This window comes from Drosophila navojoa, chromosome 2 (assembly GCF_054131105.1).
Source record: "Drosophila navojoa isolate 15081-1374.11 chromosome 2, UAZ_NAV_1.0, whole genome shotgun sequence".
Classification (NCBI taxonomy): Eukaryota; Metazoa; Arthropoda; class Insecta; order Diptera; family Drosophilidae; genus Drosophila; species Drosophila navojoa.
Window position 1 is genome coordinate 8816667 of NC_142890.1, and position 25687 is coordinate 8842353.

At 40.7% G+C, this 25687-nt stretch overlaps 1 protein-coding gene across 2 annotated transcripts; it reads left to right on the forward strand.

Moving 5' to 3' along the window:
• Positions 1 to 25608, forward strand: Oamb (Octopamine receptor in mushroom bodies). 2 transcript variants are annotated; one of them, XM_030382259.2, is made up of 7 exons: positions 1 to 582; positions 1071 to 1420; positions 8790 to 9320; positions 13553 to 13844; positions 13902 to 14138; positions 16113 to 16620; positions 24100 to 25608. In XM_030382259.2, exons 4-7 carry the CDS (start codon positions 13593 to 13595, stop codon positions 25026 to 25028), a joined length of 1926 nt encoding a protein of 641 aa, XP_030238119.1. In that variant the 5' UTR covers positions 1 to 582; positions 1071 to 1420; positions 8790 to 9320; positions 13553 to 13592; the 3' UTR covers positions 25029 to 25608. The 2 variants fall into 2 exon arrangements, with proteins under 2 accessions (XP_030238119.1, XP_030238118.1); XM_030382258.2 differs by lacking the exon at positions 24100 to 25608 and adding an exon at positions 21482 to 23051 and having other exon boundaries at positions 2 to 582.
• Positions 25609 to 25687: the final 79 nt, after the last annotated feature.

A 25687-nucleotide genomic window follows, 5' to 3' on the forward strand; every position in this document is an offset into this window, starting at 1 on the left:
TCGAATTGGCAATCAGTTCGTGTTGAAAATGCCGCCGCGTTGGTTGTGCAACGCATGAAAACGTTCGCCTCGACGCCATTTTAAAGCAGTCATAACGGTAGTATAGTCGAATACGTGCACTGTGGATTTCTGTGTGGGTGTGTGTGTGTATTAATATGCCTGTGTGTGGGTGCCGAAGTGAAGAGCGCTCGTTGTCGTGCTACGAAGTCGTGATCGCAGCCGCGTTTCCGTCGTACGCATTCAGTTGGCAATGAGTCCTCGAATTGAACAAAAGTGCAAGGATTTAAGCGTGGATTGATGCTCAAGTAAATAAATTCAATATTACAGTGAATAATCCCAAAAGTGAATGCCGCACGCTGAACAGCTGCAACGGCTACGTGCTTCACACTGTGAAATGTATTTTGGACAGTCAACAATTCCAAATGGAATTATTAATCAAATCAACAAATTGTAAATCGACTCTGAGTGGGTGTTTGTGAGTGACAATGTGTGTGCGTGCGTGTGTATGTGTGTGTGTGCTTGAATTGGTGCATTTATGTACTCACGCTCATTTGTTATACATTTACAGATTTGAAATCAAGAGTAAAATGTCTTTCATTGAGTTTTATTGTGTGTTTCGCGTGCATTGTCTGTGCTACAAAATACATAATTTCTTTTGTTGGCAGCAATTAGCATCATTGGGGAATGATTTCATTGTTTTTAATGTTTCGCCATTTGCATAATGACGGTTGAATAGAAATTCAAAACACATTTAATTTTGCCAATTCCAAAATACTATTGAAATTTAGCCGTTTGCTATTATATATTTAATATATTATACATATTTAATAATGAGATTCGTTCCACACTAATATGCAAAGCTGTCAATACATTGCTCATAATGTCCGCGAATAATTATATTTTTGTTTCTTTTCATACTAATACTTATACCTCAACTAATTTTATCATAATCTCCGCTAATAGTTTAAGCTGTTTACAATTACTTTGGCTAAACAGTTCGTACCATGACAGCTAATAAATATTTATTCATAAATTGTGTGCTTACGATCGACAAATTAATTGTGTTTCAGCTGGCTCAAGTGAATAATTCGTTCTGCAGCTAAGCCAATCATAAAATATGTTCAAACTAACATAAATAATACGCGCAGCAGCAAGCAGAGCGACAGAGACAACATCAATAAATTGATATAAAAACAAGAAAAAAAAACAAAATCAAATATTAAGCAAACTGTCAAGCCGGTTACCGCCTCTAGAGTGCATCTACAGTAGCCGCAACTACAACAACAACAACAACAACAACTAAAAAACTTGACCGAATTTCCAATCAATTTGGAGTCTCCAATCTCGCCCAGATTATTCGTAGCCGTTGATGTCGGCTTCAAGATCGCAATCGCAATCGCAAACCCAATGATTTATTCAGGTAAGTTTCGAGCCGAGCGAAACGCACTTTTTTTTTCATGTTCAGCTGCCAGCGGCGTTTAGCTATGCAAATTGATATTGGTAATGGGCGTCTCTTTTTTTTTGTTTTTTTGGGCCGGGTGTCATACACATAGCGTCTGATCAGTTTCAGGGCTGAACTCTCAAGTGTAACGATTTTGAATGACTTTTATTGCACTTGGCACCGGCCGTAAATCCGCCACTTCAGCTAATTACAATTTGTTATTGCCGTCGCTGTAGCTACGGAAATTTCGCCTGTTTTTTTTCTCTCTTCTAGTGTATTGCTTTGTTCAAGACAACGACAGCGAGAACGGCGTAATTAACAGCAAGGCGGAAGGGCATATTACAAAATGCAATTAAAGAAACACGCGTATTTCTCATGTTGTAATTTAGCAACTTTTCAAGTTTGGCACGTGCTTAAATGCAAACAGATCTTGTTATAGTAATTCTCTCATTCAAATTGAATAGACGGCTTCCAGTGCTGAGCAGATTCAAGTTGCAAGCTAGTGAAACTAATACAATCGACTGAGATCCAGGCGTATATTTCGTACGGCCTGAGGCACTGAGTTGGGTAACAAGCAATTTGGAAATTGATTTGTTAGCACTTGAGATGACAGAAAAGTAAACTGTATTTGTATATGGGCAGTTTATCACCTTTAAAGCTGAGTTACTTCCAATCTGTTTGGGGTCGCATTTATTGCTGATCGTCACAAGTGTTTCGGTGACACAGGCATAATTGACAGTTAAGGAGGGTTCAGAATCACAAATGCGACTCAACAAAGGTTAACAAAAGACCTGAATTAATAATGCGCGTAAAAGCATTTTCATGTATTCCACTCAAGATTGGGAGTTGAAGGAATTCATTTGGCGTGCAATCAATTTGTGGCTTTTGAACTCAATGAATTCTGTCAGGTGTTGCACTTGGAGAATGCACGCTAAATAGTTTTGCAACATTTCGTTGTCTAAACTAAATAGCTATGGCAAAATAATAATAATAATAGCTCGACAACAGACACAGCCTACGTGCATAAGGTTCTGAAACCTGAGATTCTTTAGAACAGTTGCATACCAAAACAAAAGCGAAAAATATTCAAATGTGCAACAAACAAAGTGAGAAATGTATGGCAAAAAAAATGACATATATGTGTGTGTGTGTGTGTGTGAGCTTTTTGTATCTGTGCGGAAAATAGAAACTAACAACTAGTGGTTGGTGACTGGGTGGCTAACCAGACGAGGGCAGTCTTTATCGGAGAGCGCGAGACAGACCCACACGTACATACGTATAAGGAAAGCAGCTGAAACACATACTTATTTATGGGTCGGTTATAAAATTGCTTTAGGTGTCTGCAGTGTGCGAGTGCTGGCATTAAGCTCGGCATTAAATAACAATAGCATAACAATAAAACAGCTTGGGCACGACTACTGCAATTGGGCACCGAAAGTATATGTCTTCGATGTGGGCACAAACGCGGAGTGAGGTGCGAGGCGGCACAACCCTTTCATGAATTGTGAGTGCTTGTGTTAAGCGATTCGCGTTTTCCTCTCTTATTATTATTTTTTTCTCTTCGTGCCACTTTGACACTTTGCTGCACGGCTGTCACTCCACACCTGTCAAGGCACACGTATCCCCAGTAGTATGTAACAATGGTCCCAGGCCGGCAGGGAAAACAAACAATTATTAAGGTTGACTGGCAAACCTCATTGCGCATACGCCGCGTGTGCAAAGTGTGCCAAAAAATGGAGAAAAGCAGCAGAAACGCAGATAGTCCGAGTTATTTTGGGCATATAAGTATCTGCACACTGTATTTAACACATTGTTTGTGGCTGCGCACGTCTTAATTACGTCATTTAATACCCTATACCAGGCACACGCAGTGAGCCTCGGCCTGCTTCAGGGAACCAATGCCTAAAAATAAACAGAAAAGCTACTTAGAGGGTGCCTAGAATAATACTGGATGATAAAGCACCTTAAAGTATAAACGTTATTCAAAGTTGAATTTCGTGTCTGCTGGGCGAATTTTCCCCTTAGCCATTTTCCACTTCACCACTTTCCAGAGCCGTCGCAGAACTTTCGTATGCAACGTTTTACATCTTAATTGAAGCACACATTCTTTTCAGTTAGTTTACCTAAGTTTCACTTAACGGTCGAGCAGGAATTTCTCTTTGCATACCAAACGGGTGGGGAGACTCTTAAAACTTATCTATCCCACTTGCAGCAAGTAAATTTCAGCAGAAAGACTATATATAAGTATAAACAGAAATATGTCTATACATTAATGCAAGGTGTATTTACGACAGAATAGAGAGAATCTTCCCTGAGCACCCATTTAAGTATTGCCTTGGAGCTGGTTTATTTATGTTTTGAGTTTTGTTAAAGTATTTTCATTGCCGTCTATTTGAATAGAGTGTCATAAAACAGCGACGGCGAATTGTGAGCGGCTGTTAAAGTTTTGATTGCCTGTAAATAAACAGCTCGTTGTTGCCGCAAAAAAATGAAAACCAAATGAACCTTAAAGAGCCAAGAGCTGCTACAGAAAATAAATAGCGAATGCGAACTGAGCGGAAATGAGTTTGCAGCTCGTGGCGAGCTTAGCACTTGAAAAATCACTTAATTCATTTAAATAAGCACCAAAATGTCACATCCAATGACTTGGAAGTCCATTTGCCCCAAAGAAGGTCGCCAAACAGTTCGTTCGGTGTGCTCTCGTCCCATCGTCCTTTCGCCTGCATGTCTGTGCAGAGTCGGCAAACTAATTTAAAAATCCACTCGCTAAGCACTACCAACTACACCTCCGCTCAGGCACCTCCTGCGAGACTCATAGACTAGAACTTGCCACCCGCTTTGGCTGGCTATTTATTTTTTCATTTCTTGCCTTTTTATGATGATTTTGCACTGCTCTTGGCGCCTGGTAGCTGGTGGTTGGTGGCTGGTGGCTGGTGCCTAGTGCCTCACAGCTCCGGGCATTGGGCAAAGCAAACATTTTAGCCTCAAGTGTTTAAATATAAAACGGAAATGAGCTTTGCCAGACAGCCCAGTGCGATTCTAGCTGTCCCCCAGTGACTTTCTACGAATTACACTCCGAGCTGGGATTATACCCGAAACGTACTAAATGAACTGCACAGCACACACTCATCCACACACACACGCACGCACATACACCTTAGCCTACCTTACGTTGCATAAAATGCCTACAAGAAAATGTCAATTAATGGCGTCAACTTTTTCATTTCGTGCCCAAATGAATTGTGAGGCATTCAGTAATGATTCACTCTGATCACTTTGATAATTTGTCATTTAGTTTTGTCATTGCCAAAGTCATCAGGCATTCAATCAAATGTAAAAGCTGTCAAGCAACAGACAAACAATCGAATCAAATTCCTTTTTGGGGGCCCCCTGAGCCACGCCCCTAGCGCATATATGCATTTATTGGCATCTAAATTGTATTCTCGGTGCGATCATTAACATTAATGTAATAAATTGTATAATATTAGGTAATTTTATGTCTCGAAAAGAGATGTTTTTCATTTATTTACGAGTTTAAAGTAGTTTCATATGACATAATTAAATTATAGAGTAGAACACGTGCACAGAGATCTTTAGCTTAAACGATGTTATCTATGCTGTGATAAGGGAATCAAATTCCTGTAACTGAAACATTCAGTGAATGTGACAAGCTGTGGCAGAAACTCACGTATATCTAGCTGACGCCAGAGTATATCAAATTAAGTAGACCTCAGAAAAATTGTATTGCAATTTATGGATTCGATTTGTGCTATTCTGTCATGTTGATTGGCATTTCAAATTGGCAACAGCTCATCAATTTGGCATTGTGCAGTTCCTCGTGTGTTCTCTGAGCTCCGCTCGATTTCAATTTCAATTTCATTTTCAATGGCGCATCCCAGAAACTATTTGTCCAAATTGTTGTTCGTAAATAATGCCATAAGATTCGATAATAGGAATAACAAATTCCCTCTCATTGGTAAATTAATTAAATCGAGCTGAAATTCATTTGCTTTTTGTTTTAATTCGTGCGTGCTGGCGATTGCGATTAACTTAATTAAAAGCAAAGTTTAAATTCCTAATTATTCTCGTTTAGCTTTAGTTATGGGGCATGGTTGCTTGGGCAGCAACTGAAGCGTTTATGTTGACGCATTTATTAGCCAATTCATGAATCATTTTGGCGACACGCCCCAATGATCCTAAACAAGTGCCTGTGTGTGTGTGTGTGTGTGTGTGTGTGAATGAATATGACAAACTGGGGGATTTTCCCATGAGCTAAAATATGAGGATTTATGTGTGTGAGTATTAAAGTGCTTTAAAAATACAACTTGTAATACATTATCAAACAGAATATGCTGTGATAAAATGCAATTTGAGATTAGATTACTAAAATGAATATGAAATGTAAGCTGGGCTGCTTTTTAAATAATTCGCTTTTTAGAATTTGAAATGGCCAAGCAAATTAGTTGTGGCCACAAAAATATTTTCCCCTGCCAAATGATAAAAAAGAAAGCTGGAAAGTGAAATGTGAAAAATGCTGAAACGCAAATAAAACCGCACAGCTGTAAAACATGACGCGGAACAGCATGAAAGGGAAACTGGCTGAACATGTGAGCAGGGAGTGAGAAATGTGTGCGCAAAACTGAAAACAAATTTGCCCAAAGCGTTTTCACAGCCAATTTTTTATGCAAAGCCAAAGACAACGCTTCCCACTTACATACATACATATGTATATTTCTCTCATTTTCTATCTGAGCATATATGCGTGTGTGTGTGCGAAAAAGATTGCTGCACATTTTTCCTATTTGTTGTGCATGGCACATAAATCCTTTTGTTAGACGGAAGTGAACTAGCCGCTTGGTTCGCATCAGCACTTCTTACATTTACATATGTACATTTAGCATACAAAGTGCTGGCGTGTGTGTGTGCTGTGTGCGGGTGCATTTGGCCCCACAATGTACATAAATGTCATAAAACACTCACACACAGGCACAGCAGCAGCGCCACATACTTAAGTGCCGCAGCATCGTTTAAAGTGTGTGCTCCCAAGAAAGAGCCTCGACACCCCAGTCGGACGCCTACCAATGCAAGTGGCATGCAACCTACGTTGCTGTTGTTGTAAAGTATTTTACACATATTTACGCCAGTGAGAACACAATGAATGAATGTAAGCAGCTACAAGTAGATCCGAGGAATGTCTGGGGGCCAAGAGTAAGACCGTTGTGGCCCGTCACTTAAATGGCATTCGGTTTAAATCTCAATCTGTTATGCAGTCGAGTGATTTTGCCTTGTTAGCGACACATACTCACACACACACACACACACACACACACACACTAACCAACAACATGTGGCCAATTGCAGTTGCTGTTGCTGTTGCTAGTCATCATACTCAGCCATGGCAGTTAAGCTGGACGTTATGGACCCTAATGGCAATATTTCTGTCATTTAATCTTCTAATGGTCCACACAATTTAAAATCCCAAACACTTAAGTAGAATATATGATCTATTTAACGAGTATATATTAAATGACATATGTATATTGCACTTCAAATAAATCTCCATTCACCGTGGCTGTTGAGTCCATAGAGTACACAAATTTATATGTTAATGTGGCTTTAATTTGATGCTTTTCAGAAAATTTAAATACGCCTAAAAGTATATTTTCATTAGGATATGAAATTATTTGTAACTGAACAGTGACTAAAAAATATATCTTTATTTATTTTAATTTATTTTATTTGCTATCTGTTTTAATGTAAACAATAAACAACATTTTTTTTGAGTTTTCACTTTAAATTTCCGCTTGGCTTAAGTTTAAAGAAGCTCAATCCCTATATATGAACATATTTACATTAAATACAATGTTAATTTATTAAAAATAAACTACAAATAAAATATATGCCACGCGTACGCGTGTCTTCATGCTTGGCAGCTATAAATCATCAGCCGCTTCAATAAATTAATAAATATTAGGACGCATTTTCGAGATACACGTTTTGACCATATTCATTAGCTGTCCAAATGGAAATTAGCTCAGTCCGAAAATAGCTCTGCATACCTAAATCCCATTCACAAAAGGCCCAATTCAAAGGTGTGTCGAAGCACACGAACCTTTCCAGATTCAGATTGTGCCAGTGATAGCCAAATAAGTTGTTAAGTAAAAATAGTTATCATTATTGTGATTTAAAAGGAAGAACGAGTAAATAATACGTCAGATCATTACGTCATATTCCACAGTACAGACATATGTCATCCCATAGTATTCGAATTACGTCCGTTATTTGACCTTTGGATAACTTTTAACCTTTGCTGCTGAATCTAAGCAATTATATAATAAAGATTACATATGAATAGATAGATATACAGCAGTCAGTGTGCTGTGCGTGCTTGAAATATTAAAGCATTAATTGAACAAAGAATAGTCAAAATAATCAACGTAACGTAACTTATCGATTTTTTTCCAATATTCAATAGTATAGGCTCGGTAAACTTGAATTGAAAAAGTTTTTTTGGCCACCGAGAGCCAAGATTTGTATATCTACGTACATATATATGGGAATGTATAAGAATGTTAAAGCTAATTTGCATGGGCAACGGGCGAGGAGGCGAAGCAAGCAAGCTATGCATACAAATTAACAATGGAAATGCAATTTGTCATACTTTGCACTTTGACGTTTCATTTTCGTAGCTGGCGAAAGCAAGGGAAAGACTAACTGACAGTTGTGGGTCCGTAAGAAATGCGGACAAGCTGAAAAATGACAGCGCATGAAACGACGAGAGAATTGGGCGAAATTCAAACGAAAAACTACGCCAGGAATGCAACCGCAATGGGCCTTGAGAAAAACAAATTAATCAGAGAAAATCTACTTTTTTTTTTTTTTGGCAGCACAGGCAACTCCATTGTGAGGAACTCAATACACAAATAATATTTCTGGGCGAAACTTTGCAATCAATGTGTGCATAGCAGAGCCATAGTAAGCGGCTTACGATTTCGCTTGATTACTAATAAGAAAACTTTGTCAATGGCAATCGAGAGTAATGAATTGCTGCGAACTTATTAAATGAACAGGTGATTTGTGCATTGGGATTTGTGGGGGAACAAGTTGCTGAAAGCGCAGCAATTAAATTTTGATTGCAGTTTTGCTTCACTTGCTGTTGCGAGTTATTTAAAAGATTTCAGGCATTTTCGCAATCGATTTTAAGTGCAACATCTGTAGCAACTATATTTTAATACGTGATAGTACAAAGGTGGCATTGGTCGCATTGCGTATACGTCCGTTCCATGTGCTAAGCCATTCGCTAACCTTTTTTTTTACCTATCTCTCTCTCTCTCTTTGTCTGTTTCAGCATACATGTAAAAAATACAAAAAAAATCACAATCTGAACAAAAAAAAAAAAAAAAGCGAAAAACGAAGGACAACAAGAAAACTTATACCAACACGTTCGACTCCGTGCCAAAAAGGTTGTCGAAGCTTTTGGGCAGTCGTGTAAACAATCGAGCCAGCATTTTGCTGATGAGTATGCTGCAGGCTCAGTGAGAGACAGCGATGCCAGTGAGAGTGCAGCTCAAAGTGAATCGTGCCCCATATTGTTGCATGTAAACAGAAACTATAGACAGCCCAGGCAGCTCCGTGCCCCAGCGTCAGCGGCTCAGTTTGCACAACACAACAAGACACAGAGGCGACACTGTTCAATGTTCTGAATGGAGACGACGTGTGGACGCAAACGGGCGACGGCAAGCAGACGCAGCTATCGGGGCTCCAACGTTGGCCAATGTTTGCCAACATCAGCCACGACAACAACATGGCCATAATAAGGCAACAGCAACGAACTAAACGTAATTCATGGTTACAAGTACTCAACAGCCTGCTGCTACAGGTAAGTGCGTGCAAATCAAAAAGAACGTTGATTGAATCAATTAACATTAACTTCAATCTATCTGCCACACGAGGGCCGCAATTTAGTCATTAATAATAATAGCTACTAGAGACATAGCTGAAAGATCTAAAAGAGAGTTTAGTTAGCCTATGCCTTACCAAGCTCTGCATGCCATATCCATAGCCTTAAAGAATTGTAAAACACGTTAGAACTTTCTTCACCCAAGGCATATGTTAAACTCTCTCTGTGGCATGTACACTTATTATAGCTTTGTAGTGTAATTAAAACTATTTTTACCACTCGGTCGTCATAAAACTTTAAATGTGTATCTGCAATTAGTCATGTTGGCGTGTTGAAAATATTGCTGGCAACATTTCCTGTTTATATTTCCGTTGCATGTTTCCGTTGTTAATAGAGGCACGCACATCCTGCAGAGCACACAGTACACAGTTAGGACTTTGGTGCCACTGGGACGCAACCCTGTTTCTATGGTGGTAGGCAATTTACGCATTTCAACAGCAAATCGGAAAAGGCGCTGGCAAGTGGAATGCGGCGCGTGTGGCAGCTGTAGCGACACAGTTGCACATTGCAGCAGTTGTCTCGACTCCTGTTCTGCGTGTTGCAATCAACATTGACAAGCTGAAATGTGCCATAGACATTGATTATATTGTAACTGTCAGGTTTACACAGCAGTGAGCAGCATGTTCTTTATACCGTTAGGAGTGCAGTTAGCATTAGTGAAATGTGTGGCAATAAATTCTAAGGATAAATCTACATGCCACTTGCGACATTGGTGGCGAGGCGTTGCTTTTATGAGCTACGCGCATGTTTGCATGTGCACTTGTATGTGTATGTGTGTGTGGTTGTAACGTATACGCCACCGAATCGCAGCGACACACGTTACACGTCAGCTCGTAAAAAGCACATTAAACAGCGGAGATGAACGCCACAGTATTTTTCTTGGATTTAAGGACTCCGTTAATAGCCAAACTATTTAGCTGAGCCTTTAAGATCATCTTAGATTTTGCCTCAGGCTGACATTGTGTAAGCTTTAATCTGGCCACTGTAGCAGTAGGATTAAATGAATCACTCGTGCGACTGCAGATTAAATCAAGTGTAGTTTTTGCTTTATGTAAAGCCCACTCAAGTAGCACAAAGCAGCCACGGCTCAATGCTGTCTTGACTTTGCACCGTCCTACCATCATCACAATCCCAGCATAATCCGCTCTGTTAATGATAAAGCTCTACGCGAAGTCAACATAAATTTGCAAATTACGAGCTGTTATTTGGCGCGTGGAATTTTAGGCCATGTTATTATTATTTTTATCTCTTATGTATATCCTGTTGGCCGGCATTCGCAAGCAATTATCAGAATTAAATTGAAAGTTCTTGATGGTTGCTAACACGGAATCGCTTCTGCCGCAAATTACAGAGCGCCAAAAAAAAACCTTATCTCAGTGTGTTCTGTGGCGTTCTATTCTGGGTTCTGTGGGTACGTGAGATGGTGCAGTTTCACAGAAAATTTGTGCAAATTTGGCGCTTAATTCAGCTTGTTTTGTGACACGTGGCAAGTTGCACTAATTAGCGGTGAATTTAATTTCTAGTTGGCACATTTGAGACTTTCAGAGCGTGTGGCCACACAACTACTATGGATATTACAGATTTTCTTAATAGATTCTCCCCTACACTCCTTTAAGATTATGTGGAAAGTGAGCCATATAGTAGAGCTCTTCTGAGGAAACACAAAGCTAAACAGTTTAAGGTCTTTTCAATAGCGAACGAATATTTATTGCCATATACAAAATACTTGCAGTTGGATTCCCTTAAGGCTGCGAGTTCCCAGCAATGCGCAACAGCACACGCGAAACTTTTGTTTATGTTGTATTTCCGCAAAGCTCTGTTTTTAATATATATAGAAGCAGTTTCATTGCCAAGCTTCCCATTTGCCCTTTCACCCAGGCGAACAGCGAGTCACTAGTAATTTTGCTAAACATAAAATAACTTAGAATGCAAATTAAACTTTTGCAGAACGCGAGTGCGAGTGAAGTTTCGGAAATTAATTTCTCATAAAATAATTTCATGCTCTATTTCTACTCCGTTGGCTCTCGGCAGTGCTGATAATTTGCTCCAAGTTAATTATTTATTTTGTTGACAATCATCGATTGAGCTTGAATATTATATATTCAATAAGTTTTTTACAATTTTATTCACTTAAAATTTCTTTTGCATGCGCTCAATTAAGTATACATTTTTCCAGTTGATGGTGTGCTCCATTTACATGGCAGATTATTAAAATTGAGTGTCTTTTAAATAACCATTTCGAAATCCGTTCAGCATTTTATGCCATATAATTAAGACCAGCACATTTCCGTATCCATGCACTGCACCCCCACGCTCAATGCGATAAAGGCTATAAAGCCTCCGCCAACTGGGCGTATGCGCAACGAGCGTCCAAGAGTGCGTGTGCATCGTATGAGCCGTATTAAAAAAGCTTTTTGCCGATTTATAGACGCCTCTCATTTTAAATGTGAATTATTTATCGTGCACAAGAATTTAATGTTGGCCAATTTCAACTTGTAACTCAATTTAGTCATTTTTCATTATTAGCTGCCATAAAGCTATTTTTACCCGGCGAACCTCCCTCGACAAGAAAACGACAAATATTGCACTAAAATGAAAAGCTCGTATATGTACTTTTAATTTTCAACGCAACAGAAGACTCTCTTTGGCGCATGCCACGACGCCCCCCCGCCCGGCGCCCTATAAAATATTTGGCAGCCTGGTCCACAAAGGCTGCCTCAGCCAGCTTATGCCACACACATACACACACACACACACATATGTATACTGTTTGTCATGTGAGTAATTTCGGCTGCCTTTCACTCAGACAAAGTGCCACTGATTACTTTCATTTTGAGCCGGCAAAAGCATCATTCCTTAACGCCGAATTCTACAACGGCATTCGAGTAACAAGTGCGATACATGATGTTTGCCAGCTTTATATGATTATATTAATATTTCCTTTGCGCGTTGGCTTTACTTTCTACGAATTTATTCAGCTGTTGTTATTTTCAGTGTACGGCTGCTCTTGAACCCAACCGGCAGTTCTTAGCCTGAATAGTTAATTTCGATCGACGTCAGCTCTCTCCTTGACACTGACTCAGACTTAATTGATTGCTGTGGGAAATAACTTGCTGGCATTCAATATTAAATGACAGTAAGAAATCGAGTCCGGCAACTATTGCCCCATAGGTAAATTTACCCTGCAGTTCTTGACTATCAGGCGCAAGTGTCAACTATTTTGGTTTGTGGTAAATCTTGGAGTATAATTAACTTATTGGGTGGAAAAGAACGTGCGCTCCATCGCGCTCAAGTACTAGTCTATTTTGAATAGAGCTGGGTACGCATACCAGAGTGTGGGGCCTGTACACTGTCGAATAAAGTGTAATCGATTTGTTGCGTGCTTTGAATATTTCATGCTAGGCAATTACGTCGCCCAGGCCCCAATATGAGATAATGTTTTGTTGCCTTTTGGCTGTCCAGCCATTAGAACATTAAAGTTGCAAATAATTTCAACTGTTTCAGCTGTTTGCCACAAATATTGATTAGTGGCCAAATCGAGCGCGAATTTTGAATGTGTTGTGCTGTCTTTATTGCGTGTTCGATTAGCCGATAGCAATCGAAATGACAGTCCGTATTTGAGTTTGAATTCATTCATAAATTGTGAATAGCAATTGCCAGCGACATTTAACAAACATATCCAAAATGATGTCAATTAAATTACAACGTCAACGCCAGCTGAATTATAAATTTCGCCAGCCCATTGGGCCCAACACTGTTGCACTATTTGAAATGTCATAGCTTCCGTTTCCACAGGCACTTAGCGGGCAATTAACTAGCAAATAATAGTTGAGAGACTTTTTTATCGTCGACAACGATATTCTTTAATGTTTCAGGTTTGTGCTTTAGCCAATTGCCTGCTGGCCATCGAAAACGTGCACTATCAAGCTAAGCAAACACCACAAAATAGAACGCATTTGTTTTGGCTATTGTTATGTTGGCCATGCCTCGAGAACTTGAATTTCTGGTCTGATATCTATGTACTGTATTTTCATAAATTAATTAGCCATGCCGCCCACGCGCCGTCTGTGTGGCCTAGAGCGGCCAGCTAATTGTGCGCTGAATGGACCTGTAGTAATGCCCTCTCTGTTTCTTATTAACTTGGCTTGCAGGTGGTAAACACAAGTATACACCCATCACAAAAGTACCGCCATGAATGAAACAGAGTGTGAGGATCTCATTAAATCTGTGAAATGGACGGAACCGGCGAACCTGATCTCTCTGGCCATACTCGAGTTTATCAACGTATTGGTCATAGGTGGCAATTGTCTAGTCATTGCCGCCGTCTTCTGTTCAAACAAATTACGTAGTGTTACCAATTTTTTTATTGTTAACTTGGCCGTTGCCGATTTACTGGTGGGCCTGGCGGTGCTACCATTCTCGGCCACCTGGGAGGTGTTCAAGGTAAGTGCAATCATGATGCCAAACAAATAAGACAGTCTCTAATTCCAACTTGTTTAGGTCTGGATATTTGGTGACGTTTGGTGCCGCATCTGGTTGGCCGTGGATGTCTGGATGTGCACGGCATCGATCCTGAATCTGTGTGCCATATCCTTGGATCGGTACGTGGCAGTCACGCGACCCGTCACCTACCCAAGCATTATGTCAACGAAGAAGGCCAAGTCGTTAATCGCCGGCATTTGGGTACTCTCATTTGTAATTTGCTTTCCGCCTCTGGTGGGCTGGAAAGATCAAAAGGTAAGCTACCACACTGACCATGCATAAGCCCACCCACAAGTACAGTAAATTTAAGTGTAAAGCGCTTGGCCACACTGACCTGAAACCATGAAAACTGCTTTTGGCAGGCAATCCACTCGCTTGTAACTCGCACCGACAACTACAAAAGAAACCTCAGTCCGACGCTTAGGTGACCCTTCGGACCGCAATGTTCTGTCATTGACATCATTACAAGTTAAAGTTTTCGACTGAGCCGTTGCCTAACCGCAGCTGAAAATGAGGCGAGTGCTGCAAGTCTTCAAAGCTAGTTCACTTGTGTCAACATGCATGTCAAACAAGTAAAGTGCCTTTGATCAAACATGATTAGGAAATACCCTAATTCTACCAGAAGAGAAATACCCTTAACTTGACTGTAATCACTTGATGTAAGCTAGCATGCCATAGGCAAGGACTTCTTCTCGTCAGACTACCCGATTGACAACTATTACAGGGTATTTTAGCCATTCTCCTTTTTCTAGCTATTTTGGCACATTGCTGCCATCAGCGCAACGGTTTTAGTGTTGTCATTTTTGGCACACATGCATAAAACTCTTATGTAATGGCAATGATAATGATGTGCCACACATGCGGACAGGGAATCCAACCAAAAGCGGACAGCAGGCGACGACAGAGCGCATGGCATAATTCATGTGTATGCGCCCTGTACTGGGGTAATCAGATCAACAGCGATATGGCAACTAACTGGTCCAACGAATTACGACTTCCTGCAACACTTTATTGTCCACAGTGTGTGTGTGTGTGTGTGGGTGTGTATCTGTGTGGGCTTCTATGGTCTTGTGCCTGTGTCTCTCTCTGTTGTTATTGCCCAACTAGCCTAAGGCCAAGTTGGGTCAAATTTACTAGCCATATTGTTTCAACTTTGTAGTCGTACAGCTAGTGGGAGCCACCTACAAATATGTATGTCACTTGGGCAGCCCATTTAGGGCACATAAATCTAGCATAGCTGGTGGCCAAATCTTGTCCTGTTTATTTGCCTAATCTTAATGGCAGATGCCCATCGAATCGTGACAGTCAGCCAGCAACTGTTGCCTTAGGTCGCATTCACAGAGACGTACAAATATCATAAGGGCGCATCTACTGAGTGCATTCGGACTCGAGCCGATTCCACGAGCATAATTGAGGTTTGATTTACGCGCTCAGCTGCTGGCAGCAGCGATTATTATACGACTGCCATGCGGCATTGTTGGCAGCAATTCAGCCAGCGAGAGCGTCTTATCCCGCACTCTCTCACTTGACTTCATTCAATTTCGAATCAGGTGTACATACATACACACATATATTCCGTTGACTACTCTGCAAATGACAGAACATATAATATATTCTCGTCAAGCGTTGACCTTGGCATTCGGAAGAAGCTTTAAACTGTGTTGACTTTATATTGAAAATACATAAGAATACTCTGTAAATGGGAAGCGACCTAATTGGCTGAGGTCTATAATTCTAAAATTCCTCAATCTGAATATCTATCATAATGACAAATTTTAACAATAAATTCCATAATTAATCATATTTATGCTAAGGTTAACAAACTAATTGATTCAGAGTATGTGTTAGCCGACTTCACTTTAGCTTATTGTGAAACCATATAGTACATGTGTACATCCAGTTCCTGGCGCTTAAATGTATGCTACACCTTGGCATAATATTCATGCAGCGCACGTTCCTGCATATCTTTTGCAAAATAAACCGCTTTAAGTTGAATTTTTATTGGCTTATTGTGAGCAATGTGTGACTCTGAAATTTTGTGTGCGAGTCTAGAATTTCAATGGGTTGGCTGGATGACAAAGCATTTAATATACACCATCACATTTCATATATACCACCACTTTGACGGGGTTAGCCAGATGATAAAGCTTTTAATAAAAACCCGTCAACTGTCACATATGCATACATACATAAATATAGATATTTAATACGTGTGTGTTTCTCTTTCAGGCCGTGGTACAGCCAACCTACACACGGGGAAACTATACGCTTTACTATGCCACCACAATGTCAAGCACACAGGATGAGCAACTAGATGTAGATAGAATTAAGCATAAGGAGGAGCACGATGCTGCTGGCTCCTTGTTAACTAAAAGTGGCAACGGCAATGGCAATGGCAATGGCAATGGCAATGCCTACAATCCATACGATCCCAACTTCTCGCCAATCGATGACTCGGCTGAAATACATATTGCAGCCATGACAACAACAAGCACAATTTCGCCCAGCACCGAAATGGATTCCAATATTTTTAATGCGCCCGCGTTGAATGTGCCACAGCCGGCAACAAGTTGCCCCTGGAAATGCGAGCTCACCAATGATAGAGGCTATGTACTCTACTCGGCACTGGGCTCCTTCTACATACCCATGTTTGTAATGCTCTTCTTCTATTGGCGCATATATCGAGCGGCCGTGCGCACCACGCGTGCCATAAATCAAGGCTTCAAGACCACAAAGGGTGAGTAACAATTCGTATCTGTTCTCGTAGTGTTAACATCAAGATTGGTAGCTAAAAGAAACATTCAACTTTTGGACACATCTTTTTTGAACTCTCATTCACAAAATTAATGGCAACTTGTGCGTAGCTTAAAGTTTTGTCCCTTTAATATTTTCTAATATTTCTCATTCAATACGATTTGATACTCTTAAATAGTAAGTTTTATAATCCTCGTAGCGGTTGTAGTTCGTACATATAAATACATAAATTATCCTCAATATTCATATTGACTGTTTATCAATTTTTTTTAAACTCTATTCGTGTAGATTGTTGAGTGACGTCTTTGCCCCGTTTCTTTTTAATTTCATAAAAAATAAATACAAAATAAAAAACACCACAACAATAATATCAAATGAAAGTCGATATAAAATGAGACACATATATACATATATATATTTGTATACACACATTATGAACATGACACATCAGAGCCATTGTCTATAACAACCTGGTAAAACATATCCACCAATACAAGCTCATAGATTAAACACAATATTTCGAAACAGATGTGGATGGTTCAACGAAATATTGAATATCTAACGCTTATGTCAGCAATCTAGAAACTCATCTCTCTGTTTGTGCGTCTGTGTCCCGTGTCTAATACAGCAATTGTTTTTTTCAGTCCAACAGCTAGTGCTGTCAGATATGTTTTATAAACAATTGTAAAAATCATATTTGACATTTATAAATAACCACACATACACACACACACATTTATGTCGGAAACTCGTTCTTGTGTCTTGCACTCGGTACATTATAAATAAACATGAAACATTCTGAATAAAACAAATATATAAAAAAATAAATAAGTATTTACAAATAGAACCCTAAGACATAATCCAAATGTAAATTGCAGAACAAAGTTTTTAAATATTCAATTAAGTCTACATTAAAAAAACAAAAAGGTAATCAAAAACTCAATTTGTATACTAAATCCTTGTCACTAAAATCCTAATTAATTAAATAAAAATTACCTAATTTTACTGTGCATATTTGTAGCTTAAATACACATTTAGTTTAGACTACTATTATAAATATGTATATGCGATAATGGAAATATCCCAGCCCAACAACTGTCAACGAAAACCACACAGTACATCCTCGAATGGGATAGCCCTCCCTATGGCGTTCAGGCTTTAATATTTCCTGCCCATAATCTACGAGAATCCATGCACACTTAGCACGTTAAAGTCTTCGGAATGCTAGAATACACAGTTTTATCATACGAAGCATACATCTTCACTTTGTTTTCCAGCATACATCTCGTTTGCGATCCTTGTAATAATTGGCATTGTTTTTCATCCAAGTACAAGAGCGAGCACATCAAACGATTCAGCAGCTTAGGCAAAAAGCAGCGTCAATGTAATGAAACGAAAAAAGTTCCAACTTTGGGGAAAAGCAAGGAAAAATACGAAATTCCGCACGCTTGAGATGAGTGTGGGTGACCCACGTATCCCTGCTGCTGTGTTAAATTATTTATTTTTATTTCGTCCTATACGGGCACTTTCATTTGAAGTTAGTGTCTTTTTAAATTGCCATTAAATACTCGGGCAACTCGTACACCCTTGTCGTCTGTATGTACACATGTCACATACATACATATGTATGTATGAATGTGTGTGTCTGTTCCCATATGTGGCCCATTAGATGCGCAATATTTTGTCAATACTGCAGCGCACTTTCTTCCAGCTGATCAGCTCATTGAGCACAGTTCTAGTTGGGCTTTTGGATCTCATCGACTTGGCTGCCACCTGCAATAACGTTGTCAAGCCAAGCGCACGCATTGTCTATAATCCGAGCAAGCCAAAAAGGCCAAGCCAACCGGCTGACTGACTGCCCTACTGGCAAACTGACTAACTGACTAACTGACTCGCTGACTCGCTGACTCGCTTACTGGTTGGTTATATAATAAAAATCAATAAGCCGCTTTCGTGCGTTCAATGCTCCTGCTAATTGTGGGCCGAGAGCAGCTACTTTTGTGCGAGTCCCAAAATAAAAGACCAGTCAAAAGTGCCTACAATTCGCCATAAGCCTAATGACAGTTTAATGCCCGGACTCTTGTAATCTATAATTTTTGTTTTTTCTATTACGATACAACTTGCTTTAATTTGGTTGGGCTTAAATGTGCTCAGAGTAGATGTTGGATGAAAAACAAGCAAAAGACTTTTAATTTATTACATTTACATATATAATTCTATATATACATATACATTTATCTATACAGTTTTCTATCGATTTTTTTACACACTTAAAACGAATATGAAAAACTTGTGCGTTAAATTCCCAACGCCTCTTCTCCTGTCAATACTCCACTTCGCGTGTGTCACATAATATTATCAGCATTAAAGGAGTGGGTCTTGAATGTCTCGTAATTATGACCTAAATGCTGTTTTGTTGGCCTATGATGCCATCGTGCTGTTTGCTGTATGCCCCGCTTTTTGGGCTCAGTTGGGCCGTTGTGTTGCTTTGTTTTGCAGCTGGCGTGTCCTTAGTTGACACTGTTTTGAAGACAAAGCCCTGATTTTCAGAAACATCCGCTTGCTGAATATCATGCGACAGCCTTGGAGCACACATGTAGACACAGCGGCGCTGAGCTTGTTATAGTTGTTATTTTTTTTTTTTTTTCTTTTTCTTTCTACGGACCACTTGCCGTGCGTGTCTTCATTTCTTTCACTTTGCGCGCCGGTCCTAGTTTTAGCACACAACACGAAACGCAAAAGTCGGAAAACATTTCGTGACACAATGCGGGGGCGTGTGCATAGTTTTTTGTTTTTGTTTTTGTTGTTGTTTTTATTATTATTGTTGCTGTTAGGGTAGAATTCCTATATGGCCCACTCGCCCTTTAGTGGTTTTTGAAGGTAATCAAGTTTCAAGTTCATAAACTAGCTGAGGTTCATGGCGACGTCTATTAAAATATACGCAGTAGCACTACCAACAGCAACAGCAGTAGCAGCAGCAGGAGAAGAGTGCCAGGCATGGCACTTGAGCCTGTTATTGTTCTTACGCCAGTTGCACAGAAACTGAGGGCTTTCAAAATTTCAATTTCAATGGGCCTAGCCAGGGCCAGGGCCCCGTGTCAACAGCAGGCGCTGGAACTTTCACGCCAGCCCTTTCAAGATTTTAGATTTCACCTTGACTTTCACTTGCCTCAGTTTTTAGCCTTACAAATACCTACTAAAAGGTCAATTAAGGCAAGCAAAACAAAAAGTGCCCATTAATATTACAAATGAAAGCAAATGACAAATAATTGATTATATAATTATTTTACAAGCCACAAAATCCGTTGCATTGAAATTGGCTGTAAATGGTTTTTCCGTATGCGGATTTAAATATTTTATGTGTTTTGTTCGATTATGTTTTATTTTGTTCATAAAGTTTCCATTATGTATTGTTATGCCAGCGACAAATTTGCATATGGGTGGCATTTCTATTTGCCAATGATTTGGGCGGAGAACAGTTTCATTTGATTTGCTTGTTTGTGGAGAAGCCCTCGCTTTAGCCGAGCAGCTTAGATATGTTTATCCCACCCAATGCCTGCGGCCGTTCAGAAGGCTTCCGCATCGGGAAACAAATATAAAATAGTTTTCATATTCACATTAATGGGAAAATATACCGTGTTCGCATTTTCCCTTTTCAAACTTTATCAAATTTATTAAAAGCTTTTCAATGGCTGTTTCTCTTTTTCATTCGGGCTTTTAATATCAAAGACTTCTGCTCCATATTTACATTTTTACATATGTATGTCAAAAGGTTTGTTTTTATGCAAATGGAATTTTTCAGGTCTGTCTACTTTCTGTCATTTATATCATTTGCATTTGCCAATATGAATACCATACAAATCCAATTCAATATTTTTTTTGTATACATAGAATATTTTATAAAAAATATTTTTAATTAAGTCCGACTCTTGAAACTATGCTTTTAAAATGTAAAATTTGAATTTTTAAAAATATATGTTTACATAAATAAAATATTTTTAGTATACACACATCTTTCATTGATTAATTTCTGTCAATTTGTCAATACAGACTGACATCGACTGTCTACGAAATCCCAACGTTATTAGCTAATACGAACGGGGCCAAAAGCCGACAGCCATTGTTAATTATGTCAACACGGACCGGAAAATCAATAAGCATAAAAACCCCAGCTAATTAATAAACAAACTTCCCGAATTACTTAATTACTTATTTTTGATTAAATCAATTATTTGATCATATTTTTCAATACTCAATTGTAATTAGGCGTTTTGAAACCCAACTTTTGTACATTCGGGCATGTTCTATTATAAATCCCAAATTTTTTATAAACCATACTCTTAATAATATCTTAAAAATAAATAAATTAACATTTTTAAGCATGCCCCACAAAAAGGCATTAAAATTTAATTAAAATCGAATATCTGCCTATTCCTTATACATTTTTAAATTATATTATACCATCTTATACAATATATAAAATATTGACGTAGTACATTCTTATAATTAAAGATAAACTGCCAAGTTTTTCAATAAACATCTATATGTGAACGTACGTAGTTAGATTCCCGTTTTCTGCTCATGTGTGCTAGCCCTAATTACTAAAATTTTGTGTGTCTCTAACCAAAGAAAACTCGAAACAATCAGAAATCAATACCGATCCAAGACAAACAACAATCACGCATACACAAGCTCATGTATAATACAAGCTGAATGTTTTCATGTGCTCACGATGACACCCACTACATACAACCAAAACAATCTAATGTGATTGCATTTGATGTGATTTTTGTACTGAGTCCCATTTCGACTTCCTGCCAAATTCCCACACTGACTTATTGCAGGCAGTCCACGCGAATCGGGGGGCAACAATCGCGTTGATGACTCCCAGCTAATACTGCGCATCCATCGTGGGCGCCCCTGCGGCACACCGCAGCGCACGCCACTTTCGGTGCACTCCATGTCCTCGACGCTGAGTGTAAACAGCAATGGGCCAACAGGCGCTGCCCTCAGCACGGCGAATGAGGATCAACAGCCCGCCTCCCAGACGGGCACGCCAAAGAGGGCGACTTCGATGCGTGTGAATCGCCAGCGGCACGAGAAGGTGTCCATCAAGGTTTCGTTTCCCTCCTCGGAAAATATGTTGGAGTCACCGCGCATGGGTGCCTCGCAGCAGCCGCCACCCTCGCCCCACTATGCCGTCATCAGCAGCACCAAAAGTGGTGTCAGCAGCCTCACCAACGGGCGACGCGCCTCCTTCAAGAGCAGCCTCTTCGACATTGGCGAAACCACCTTCAATCTGGACACGGCCAGCGGAGCAGCAGCTGATCTGGAGAGTGGCAATTCGACTGGCTTGACATCCGGGAAGAAGCGTTCCGGCAAACGCAGTGCAAAGTTCCAAGTGAAGCGCTTTCGCATGGAGACCAAGGCGGCCAAGACATTGGCCATTATTGTAGGCGGGTTCATAGTCTGTTGGCTGCCGTTCTTCACGATGTATCTGATACGCGCGTTCTGCGAGGACTGCATCCAGCCGACAGTATTTTCGGTATTGTTTTGGCTGGGCTACTGCAATTCGGCCATTAATCCGGTCATCTATGCCCTCTTCTCCCACGAGTTTCGCATTGCCTTCAAGCGCATCGTCTGCCGTTGCGTGTGCACTCGCAGCGGCTTTAGGGCCTCCGAGAATTTCCAGATGATTGCCGCGCGGGCTCTTATGGCGCCCGCCACTTTCCACAAGACCATTTCGGGCTGTTCCGACGACGGCGATGGGGTTGATTTCAGCTGACTAATGGGCAACTATGAGCCGAGTCCCCTGCAGCGCACTGCCTCACTGCCGCAGGAAGCCAGCAGCAGAGATGGCGATGTGGATACCACGGGCAGCAGACGTATACGGCGCGGCGGCTTCTGCAAGGGTCGTGTGCTCTAAGCAAGCCCCATACGGCAGGAGTACCAGCCAAAACAACAGCAACAACAACTACAAGTACTTGACATAAGGCAATGCACCTCGCTTTTGTACTTTTGTAAACGCCGTCAGCCCCACTGACACATACAGTATTCGCATTGAACAACGTTGTAACTATATGGCAATAATTTTCGCGTATTTAACTAGACATAAGACATACATACAAACATATACTTGTACCTACATATATCTCTACTTTAAGCTAAATTAATGTTATATACAACACACGCTTTGAGCTAAGTACTCCGAGTAACTACATATATACATATGTATATTGTATTAAGCAGGCCCCCATTCGTTTCACTTTTCTGTTAGTCGAATACATCAGTTCAGTTATCAGAGTAATATAGTACTTAATATGTGTATATCGGCCAATAATTTGGTTAAGTGAAAATAATATCAATAAAATGAAAGCAAACAAAGAGCAAAAATCGATCGCCGACCAAATTAAAGGTAATTTATGTTAAGAATAATTGCTAGACACAGCAGTGCTGACGTTCTACAGGTAAACAGAAAACACACACCAAGGTAATAACAAGACACACACTGACCCAATTATACACATAGACACACACCATTCTTTAAGCTGACTAAAGAGAAATTAATTCGAATTCATTTAAGAGAAATGATAAGCATTCCCTGATGATTAATCTTTAACGAAATAGAGTTCACTTTCAAACCTGACCCTGACTCTTCAGTGCAGACTTTTTTATCTTGATCATGCACCTACTTTAATCGCACTGGCAGACTAACATATTTAACAAATATTGCAGTGCTTGTGACCTTCGTCTCCACTAACATGTTTGGATAGTAAAAATGCCCAAAGTAAATGAATCGTTGGTTGACATAGGTCAGAGCTGCATAGAGTCATAAATTATTGAACAGTATATAAACGGCGGCAACAATCCGAATGACATGGCATTATTGCGCTGATTATTCATTACATTCACGCGGCGGGTAATGAAAATTTATACAGCTGCTAAACGTGCGTATGAGTAATAAATGCAAAACGAGCAGCAGACCGAGGGAACAGGAATACTAAAGTGCGTGAGTGGTTGCGCGTGTTACTGTGCGGGTGTGTGTGCGGGTGTGTGTGTGTGTGAAATTATGCAAATGTATGTGTGCTAATGAAATAAAGTTCGCTTTGAAAGCAGCTTAAACAAGACTAAGGCGAGCAATAGGACAATATTGTTGCCAAGGATAGCGGCGAGACAAGGGCCTGCATTGAGTGCTTGTTGTGCTTATGCCAAGACATTTGCATAATTACGCGTTTAATTTGCTAAAGTGCAGCCTGGCAGAGCGCCAAGACATGTCGCATGGGCGGGAAAAACATGCCATGCCAGGCACTGTAGGCAATGACAATGGCAACACAGAGGGCATTTAAGCGCAATGCGAGCTGCGGGGCGGGACGCTTGAGCGATATTCAATAAGGCAGGAATCAGTATGGGGAAATGTGTGCAACGCCAAACTAATGTTAATTCACTTTTTCCCATTCAACAGGCTCCAAAGGCATTGGCTCTCGCTTCGAGGAGCAGCGTCTAACGTTGCGCATACATCGCGGCCGCGGCTCCAACCAGCAGGACTCGCTGCACAGCAACGGCAGCACTCAAAGCACCACAACTACTCTGGGCACCCCATCGCCGGAGCGTCTTAGCAAATATGCCACGCGTCGCCTACATCATCAGCACGATAAAATCAAGATATCTGTATCGTATCCGTCTAGCGAAAATATAAATGAGATGGCACAGCCGGAGCCAACGCATGAGCGGCGCACCTCCGGCAACGCCCTCTTCTCCGTACACTATAACGGCGCCCACGGACGTGAGTCGACAGAGTCGCAACTTTATCGACAGCAGCATCATGGCGGCAGCTCCTGTTACTTGCAGGTCGGGAAGACGCTGCCAGAGCTGTCGCGGCGGCAGAGCAACACCAGCGAAGCAGGTGTCGTGGCTGGCCATCCGAGATCCACGAACAAAAAAATGGGCAGGCGCAATATCAAGGCGCAAGTGAAGCGTTTTCGCATGGAGACGAAGGCGGCCAAAACGTTGGCAATCATTGTGGGCATGTTCATCTTCTGCTGGTGTCCGTTCTTCACAATTTACATCATCAGGCCGTTCTGCCAGGACTGCGTTGATCCACTACTGTTTTCGGTGCTCTTCTGGCTGGGCTATTGCAACTCGGCAGTGAATCCCATGATTTATGCACTATTCTCCAAAGACTTTCGATTCGCATTCAAGCGCATCATATGCCGCTGCTTCTGCTCCCGGCAGAGCGTCTCTCTGAAGAGCTCCCGTCGTGGCTCTGACATGTCCGCCATACGCATCCAAGGACGTACACCCAGTATTACACCCAGCGCAGCGGCGCACAGCTTTGGCGACGAGAGCGAGCTGCATCCGTCACACTCCGAGCTGGGCAACGAGTCCAGATGACGCTCGTTTGGGCCCAGCTCAAGCTCACAGAGCAGCTTGGGCGGGTTGCGTAAGACGAGCCTGAAGGTGCCCGTCTACGAGATTTGCCATCCCCTAGTCATGGAAACGCCCTCCTACTCCTACGTTGAGACCCCAGGCGATGCGCCCACCTCAACCATCAATGGCACCTCAAAGCGGACGCAATTGTAGCCGCGGGAGCTGCTGGCGCTGCGCAGCCTAACAGCCAGCGACACGAATCCCACTGCGACAGCGGGGCAGCGACCGCGGCGCACAGTTCGAATTGAGTACAGCGATGCGAGCGTCTAAACGGGAACCTAGGAATAGGACATTAGCCTAGTAAGCGACTTGTATCTAAAACTTCGTAGATAAAATATGATTAACAACTCTTTGGTAAAACCAAAAAAAAATTAATATAAATTCAGCTTCTGTTAAAAAAATAAATATTTTAACTTATTGATATATTTTAAGCAAAATAGTAAATAGTTAAAGATCGACATAAATATATATAGAGTAGTTAGTCCAAAGACAAGGGAGAATAGTTTCTCATACTAGTTAAACTGAGTGTCTATATGTTTACAAATTACATATATTCGAGGCCAAATCTACGAGAATATTCGCCATATATGTATATGAAATGAGAGTTGTACCTTTAATTAACC